General features: G+C 41.0%; 1 protein-coding gene across 1 annotated transcript; it reads right to left on the reverse strand.

Moving 5' to 3' along the window:
- Nucleotides 1-195: 195 nt before the first annotated feature.
- LOC146305996 (E3 ubiquitin-protein ligase TRIM39-like) lies at nt 196-6,045 on the reverse strand. The gene is made up of 8 exons (XM_084712246.1): nt 5,844-6,045; nt 4,035-4,625; nt 3,398-3,493; nt 2,765-2,998; nt 1,887-2,034; nt 1,489-1,515; nt 892-1,067; nt 196-812 (listed from the first exon to the last, which is right to left on the reverse strand). Exons 2-8 carry the CDS (start codon nt 4,620-4,622, stop codon nt 435-437), a joined length of 1,647 nt encoding a protein of 548 aa, XP_084568372.1. The 5' UTR covers nt 4,623-4,625; nt 5,844-6,045; the 3' UTR covers nt 196-434.
- Nucleotides 6,046-7,242: the final 1,197 nt, after the last annotated feature.

Consider the following 7,242-nt stretch of genomic DNA (forward strand, 5'->3'; position numbering starts at 1 on the left):
CAGATATCACTCTCTGTCACTCAACCAGACTCCATTAATGAAATCAGTAATTTTACCTCACAGAGCACAGTTTGTTTGTGTTATTGTGTGACTTTTGTGAATGTGATTGCACCTTTTAAAATACTAAAGTACCCGATGTACCCACAATAACACCAACAAACTAACGAGTCGAGGCAGTGGTAGACCAGCATATAAGAGCAGTTTCCAACGGGAAAATGCTGTCTGACGGCAAGGTAAAGTGGCACAAATATTCTAAATATAGTGTACACTTTAACTGATGTAGATTTTTTAAGGTGAACCCTTTTACAAGTGGCTAGTTGACCGCTATCTACTGTAAGTAATACACTAACTAAGTACCTTATACAACCCCACTTTAAATAATCTGAACTACCCCTTTAAATACTGAATCAGTTCTGTAAGTGAAAGGCTCGTCATCAAGCCTTAGTCTCATGGTTAACAGCTGTTATAACCAGTGGCGCTGTATTCTTCCCGTCGTCGCAGACACCCGGGCTGAAGAAGGGGAAGATCCTCTCCGAGAACGAACACCCGGTGAAGGTGTAGAGGTGGGACCTGGCCTCCACGTCAAAGAATGACACCGTCCCCTCCTCGTAATCCGTGAACACTCCAACAGTTTGCGGCTTCTCCTTGAGGGAGAGAAGCACAGATGGGGAGTCCAAAGCGCGATACTCCTCCCCGCTCCTCAGCCGCACCGTCCAGTAGCCGTTCTCCGGCTTGGAGGTGATCATCCCCTTCCTGTTGACAGACTCTTTGACCACGCCCAGGTCCCAGAAGGTCTTTGATCCCACTGCAACCTGATGAATGATGCAGGAGAATGTGACGAATTGAAAACGACACTAAATAATTTATAATAAATGAATCCAAGATGCTGACCTGGAAGTAGAACCTCCCAGACAGGAAGCCTCTCTTGCCCACAACGCAGATGACGGGGTCGAAGCGTTGTGGGTTGTCGGGCACGATGTGCAGCAGCTCGGCGCGGCCTGCCTGCTTTCCATCACCTGACAGGACGATGTTCGGATGGGCGGTGTCCGGGTCTAAAACCACGTCAACTGGGTCGATACAATGGAGAAAAGTTAATTCAATACAAACTCTGCTACAGATACAAAAACTTCCACTGCTGCTGTTCATTTTCCGACCACTAGAGGGACTTTCTTCAGGTTTCTTGCACACTGGGCCACAGTAGAGTGTGCTCTACCATGTTTTATCTACCACAAGTGTATCCAAGAAGGCATTCTTGCATCTGTCATTTTTGAACATGGGGGCAATAGCTGAATGAATAATGAAATGATTAAATTAATACATGAAAGTTACAAGAGTGAGACAGACTGCTGCCAGAAGTAACAAAAAGAATAATTTCTTTAATAATTTAAAGCCAAAGTTATTATTATTGGTGTGATTTTCAAGTTAAAATGTTTCCATCTACCATATTTTATTTTATAAAGTAGTCCATCCTGTTGAATTAGATCTTACCTGCATGTTTCTGCATCTTCTTCATCTCTGTCGAGAAGGTGAACATGTTCTGTTAGTTTGGGCAGCGTCAGTGACACATTTTTGTTGCAAACATGAAACAAAATGTTTCAAAAGACTAAATTAAGGGTTGTCTGTTACATTTTGTTATATTTGTTTATTTTGTTTGGCAGAACCACTTTGTCCCATCTGCCCCCACATTTTGAGAACTTTTGTTGTCTTTGCAAATATTAAGATGAGCTGTACATAAATCACTTTAATTTGTCTTCTTCTCTAATTTTAACTTCTTCTCTGACTCTATTGTCCAAGCAACATTACTTAATGTGGGGACTCATCCATGATGTGAACCTGGGACCTCTTGCACCCTAAGTAAGAAGAAAGGATTTTTCAGCTGACTTTACCTTCCTCCTTCAGACTGTCCAGTGCATTCTTCAGAGTGTCGTCCACTTTGGACAGCGCTCTCCTCCTTGTCCCCACACAGAGATCAGGGTGGACAGTGATCTCCCTCCACTCTCTGGTGGGTGGAGGTGACGTTAGAGAAGGCGACCTCTATAAGAGGGAAACCATGAAGAAATTTGAATATTACTTTATGAATTTAAGTAGCATGTTGATTTAGGAAGAGAACTGCCACGCGTGTCGACGTACTTCGACTTGAAAAACCACTACCAATATTTTGTGCTGCCCCTTTCTGTCATTTTTAAAGAAAACTACAAATTACAAGACATTTCATACATATCATAGTGAGAAAAACTCAAAGACAGACGTGGGAAGTAACTAAGTAGAAATACTTTGTTACTGTGCTTAAGTACATTTCTCATATCTGTACACACAAAAAACAATTTAAGAGATGTAACATGATGAAAAACAATGTGAGATACGCAACAACACTAAAGAGACAAATTATAGCATAAAAGATGTAACAAGAGAAAAAGGACATGTTGGGATGAAAAACAACATAAAAGATGTAACAATATGAAAAACAAGATAAAATACTTAAGACAGAAGAGACGTAACAATATGAAAAACTACATTAAAGACTATTACTTTTTACACTTACACTTTGAGTACACTGCACAGCCTGTACTTTTGCACTTTTACATGAGTAAAGAGGTTGAATCAATGTTTCTACTTTTACCAGAGCCTTTTTTATACAAGTATCTGTACTTCTACTTGAGTAAAGAATATCTGCACATTTTCCACCTCTGAAAAAAGATGTATTTTGACCCATTTCTTTCCTTTAAGTTTACTGTGTTCAGCAGAGTTTAAGGTTGTTTGTAACCTGTAAAAGGTGCAGATGGTCCTCGGTGTTACTCAGCTCCTCCAGCTCGGCGTTCCTCCTCTGCAGTTCGGCGATCTCCTGCTGCAGCTCGTTGATGAGCTCCTCCGACCTCCTCTCCACTGCTTCCTGCCTCTCCTTGATCTCCGTGTGGACCTCAGTCTGTCTCTGCTCGATGGAGCGAATCAGAGACGTAAAGAGACGGTCGCTCTCCTTCATCTCCTCCTCTGCACTCATCTTGACAGGGGATAAAAATGTGAATGTAAAATGCAAAGAAAATCAAATCTTGGGAAACCAAAAGTTGATTTATTTAAAGTTTAAAGTCACATAATCATTTATGACACTTGTGTCATGTGACTTACTGTGATCTAAAGTACTTATTTTAACCCAAATTTTGATGTTTTTCTGTTTGGATATCAGAATATGTTGTTAAGAAAGAATTGATTATGCTCGCAGCTGACCAACCAGTTTGGAGCTTTGTGTCACCTGTTGAATCTGAGCGTTTCCATTTTGGGGGGACACTGATGTGACATTAATGGCAGACATGAGTACTTTTCTTAACCGACATCTCACTGTGGTTCTCATGAACAATCCAGATGTTTTGCCTCAGCGATGAACATTTCCATCAGGACTCACTGTGCTGAGCTGCAGACAGTTCCTGATCTCCTCCACTTTTTCCAGTCGCTCCTGGATCATCTGCTGAAAGTCTTCCTCAGTCTTCTTCATTTCGACCTAAACATGCAGAACACAAGTTGAAACCTTCAGATGGCAGAACGTAAGTTTGCAATGAAGAGTACAAGGAATAATTATTACTCTTACATACATGTGCATGCAGAAATTGGGCAAAAGTCAGAATTTCATAAACTAACATGCATTGCCCACCAGTGTCAGTTTTCAGTCTTGCCCCTTATATGCAGAGATTTCTCTGGATGACATTATGGATTGTAGATGATGAAATCCCTAAATTCCTGCAGTTTTGTGTTGGGAAACTTTTTTAAGTTGTTGGACTATTTGCTCACACAGTTTTTTAACAAAGTGGTGAACCTCACCTCATCAATGCTTATAAACAACTGATGCCTCTTTCATACCCAATCATGATACTGCACTGGAAAAAAAAACAGCTGAGACAGTTCAAAATTTCAAGGTAAAGTACTACAAGACATTTTTTGAGTTTTGAGCCCAACTTAAGTTTGTTTTTACATCGTGTTGACCCTGTCCCAGTTTTTAGGAATTGGGGTTATAAATAGAATTAATGTGAGTTTACTGTGTGTACCTTCCTCTTCCCACTCTCGTCCTCTATCCTAACAGCCTGGTGGTCTTTGTGCTCCGTCTCGGTGCAGAACTGGCACACACACTTCTGCTCGTCCCTGCAGAACATCTCCAGCAGCCTCTCGTGCCTCTTACACATCCTGTCCTGCAGGTTCTTCACCGGCTCGATCAGCTTGTGGAGCTTCAAGGTGGCGACTCTCCGGTGAGGCTCCAGGTGAGCTTCACAGTACGAGGTCAGACACACCAGGCAGGACTTAAACGCCCTCACCTGCAGGGACGTCGCCGCACAGACGTCACACACCACCTCGCCCGGTTTGGGCGCAGACAGCGGTGAAGCCGACGAACACACAATAATCTTTCTAAATGTGTCAGCCAGCTCTTTGAAGGCCGTGTTGATGCTTATTTCAGGCTGGGGGCTGAAGGATTTGTTACAGGTGGGGCACTGGCAGACTGCACTGCTGCCCCACACATTCTGGATGCAGGCCTGGCAGAAGTTGTGTCCACATGGAGTGGTGACCGGGTCGGTGAAAACTTGCTGACAGAGGGTGCACTGCAACTGTTTCTCTGGTAACATGCTACCTGAAGAGGCCATTGTCTGCAGAACGGTAAAAAAAATAAAAAATAAAACAGGAAGTTCGGTGATCAGATGTTCAGGAGGATCTTTGATGGAGGAAGTGTAAGCGAAGATTTATATCCTCAGAACAAACACAGAAGTACAGTCACAAAAACATGCTGTTAATTATCTAAAACAGATATTTGGATATTTGAAAATGTCAAAAACAAAAACAAACAAACAAACACACACACACACACACACACACACACACACACACACACACACACACACAGCTGACTACCTTCCAAGTGTTTATTTTCATTATGTGGGATTATGCACATCTTGAAATTCAGGACTCATACACCCTGCACTGTTTGCTCTGCTTGGGGTGTTAGTCACTGTTTTTCTCAGCTAAATACACACCAGACACACCCACAGAAAATATCCACATAATTACACCAGTACGCCAACTAATAATAATAGGATTAAAATTAGAAATTATACCATCAGTGCTTGAGACAAAAAGAAATCCTTTTGCAAGACCATAAAGGTCTGAAATTGGTTGAAATAGCAAATTATTCAGTAATTTGTGGGTAAAGTCTACATTAGTAGGTAGCGACTTAGTAAATCAGGTTGCACAAATAAAACAAACAAAAGGCAAACAGCATTTAAGTGTGTCAGGTCAGACACGTCTGCCTTTTTTATAGTACCTCTTTCTCAGTTCAATCTAAAAAAAAGCTAAAACTGAGCTAAAACTCACATATTAACATGTTGTATATCATTTTTACCACTTTATGAAGTGATTTGATTGTCATTGAATCCAGTTATTCCCTCATGTACATACAAAAAAAAAAAAAAGAGTAAGGCCTTGGCTTAACGCCTACCATGTTTGTAGAAAGAAACTACCTGCAACTCGTCTCATCATTCAATCGCACAATAACCAGGAAATAAAGTTTATACAGCCATATCAACTTACTGCTGGTCCCAAACTGCCATAGTTTAGAAGAATAACAAGATGATAGGTTTGTTTTGAAAAGACATGCTGAATAAAGACACTCAGACCACAGTGAGTGTAAAGTAAATATTTCAAAAGCTGCATACATTACATCCAAGTGTATTTCCACCCTATTTCCAGGTCTATAAACTATAAACTACCTTACTGAGGTTACTGAAACAGTGCTGTCCCCCTTAGCTGTTAAAGTTGATACACTTCAGCTCTATATATCATATTTTCAGCTGCATATTGCTCATACTTACAGCTACGTCTCTTAGGTGAAGCTGTTCAGTCACACTTCTGTCCACAGTGACGGCAGAGCAGGTGACTCCCCTGCTGTGTGAATGGGTATGAATACATTACAGGACTAGCTGTGAAACAGGAAAATGTAACGTCAACACAGTTATTCATCAGCTCGGCCCTCCCTCTCCTGAGCTCAGCACTGGTTTCTCTCTCTGTCTGCTTTACTGTAACTACCTCATACTAAAACAGCAGCATTTATAGCACAACCTAGTATTATTTATTTCACCAGTATTATGCTCACATGTTGCGGCCTGAATTTTGTGTGCACGTGTGATCATGGAAATGCATAATAGTAGCTCTCACACAGGGAAGGAGTGTGTTTGCCTCATGGGTGTGGTGTCAGAGTCCAGTGGTTAACATTTTCCAGTTATGACACACCTGCAGTATATACTGCAGACACCGGCCTGACATGAGGAATGCTGCAGGTCTGCATTGCATTACAAATAGGCCGTGGTATGGCATAGTTATGGTGACATGTTTGCCTTCGGATAAGAGCATTAACATACTTCATTGCACTTAAATAAAGGCCATGAAGGAGAATGCATTAGGTCACCCAGTAGCTCATTTGCTGATTAGAGATCATGTGACCTCATGGGATCTTTTACAGGCCCATAAAGCACAAACAGGATCTATAATAACTGACTAAGTACAGATTGTGTGTACTGCACTACTATATTTAACCTACAAATACCTTTCTGTAGTGGTGTAGTGGTGCCTCCATACCAAATGGTGAAGTTGTTTAGCCTAATATAATATCATTAGGTTTATTAATTTTGTACTTTTGTTATGCATGAATGCATATACTGTAATTATGGGTATTTAAATGTACTTTGTTACACTTGTCACACTTTACGCTCAAACTTCAAATAAACTGGCAAAAATATCAGTAAGTACAAGTTGTAGCGTTGATAGGTTATCTAGCTATAAATGGATTACTGTGAAGTTAAGGTTAGTTGGTGTGTGCAGCTAACATCAGTAGTTAGTCTGTGTAGCTATCATTAGCTGTTGGTGTAACTAATTATAGGGGTTGGTCTGTATAGCTATGTACAGTCTTGTACCTTGTGCTTGAATATCAGATGTCAAGGGGTGGTGACAACTGAGATGAGAATGTGTTGCACTCACCAAAGAATAAATGTATCACTCAGGCTGGTACTATTTCATATCCAAACAAGAAACCTCACATCACCTCATGTTAGCATACTGTTTACCTCAGGTGAAGCCTGGTGCCTTTACATCTGCTTTGCATCTTTGAACACAGCACCAAACCACAGCAACATTTTCTAGACCATCTGTGACCTCATCCAACACTTTTCTTTATGAAAAGCACAGTTACCTTCACTTTTTCTTTCTAGCATTCAA

The sequence above is a fragment of the Lutjanus erythropterus genome, chromosome 23 (assembly GCF_056507025.1).
Source record: "Lutjanus erythropterus isolate fLutEry1 chromosome 23, fLutEry1.hap2, whole genome shotgun sequence".
NCBI lineage: Eukaryota > Metazoa > Chordata > Actinopteri > Lutjaniformes > Lutjanidae > Lutjanus > Lutjanus erythropterus.

Coding starts and splice junctions, on each gene's coding strand:
- LOC146305996 (XM_084712246.1), bottom strand. CDS start 4,622: ATGGCCTCTTCAGGTAGCATGTTACCAGAGAAACAGTTGCAGTGCACC. Junction 1,068..1,488: donor GAAGATGCAGAAACATGCAG/GTAAGATCTAAT, acceptor GTATCGACCCAG/TTGACGTGGTTTTAGACCCG. Junction 813..891: donor CTGGGAGGTTCTACTTCCAG/GTCAGCATCTTG, acceptor ATCATTCATCAG/GTTGCAGTGGGATCAAAGAC.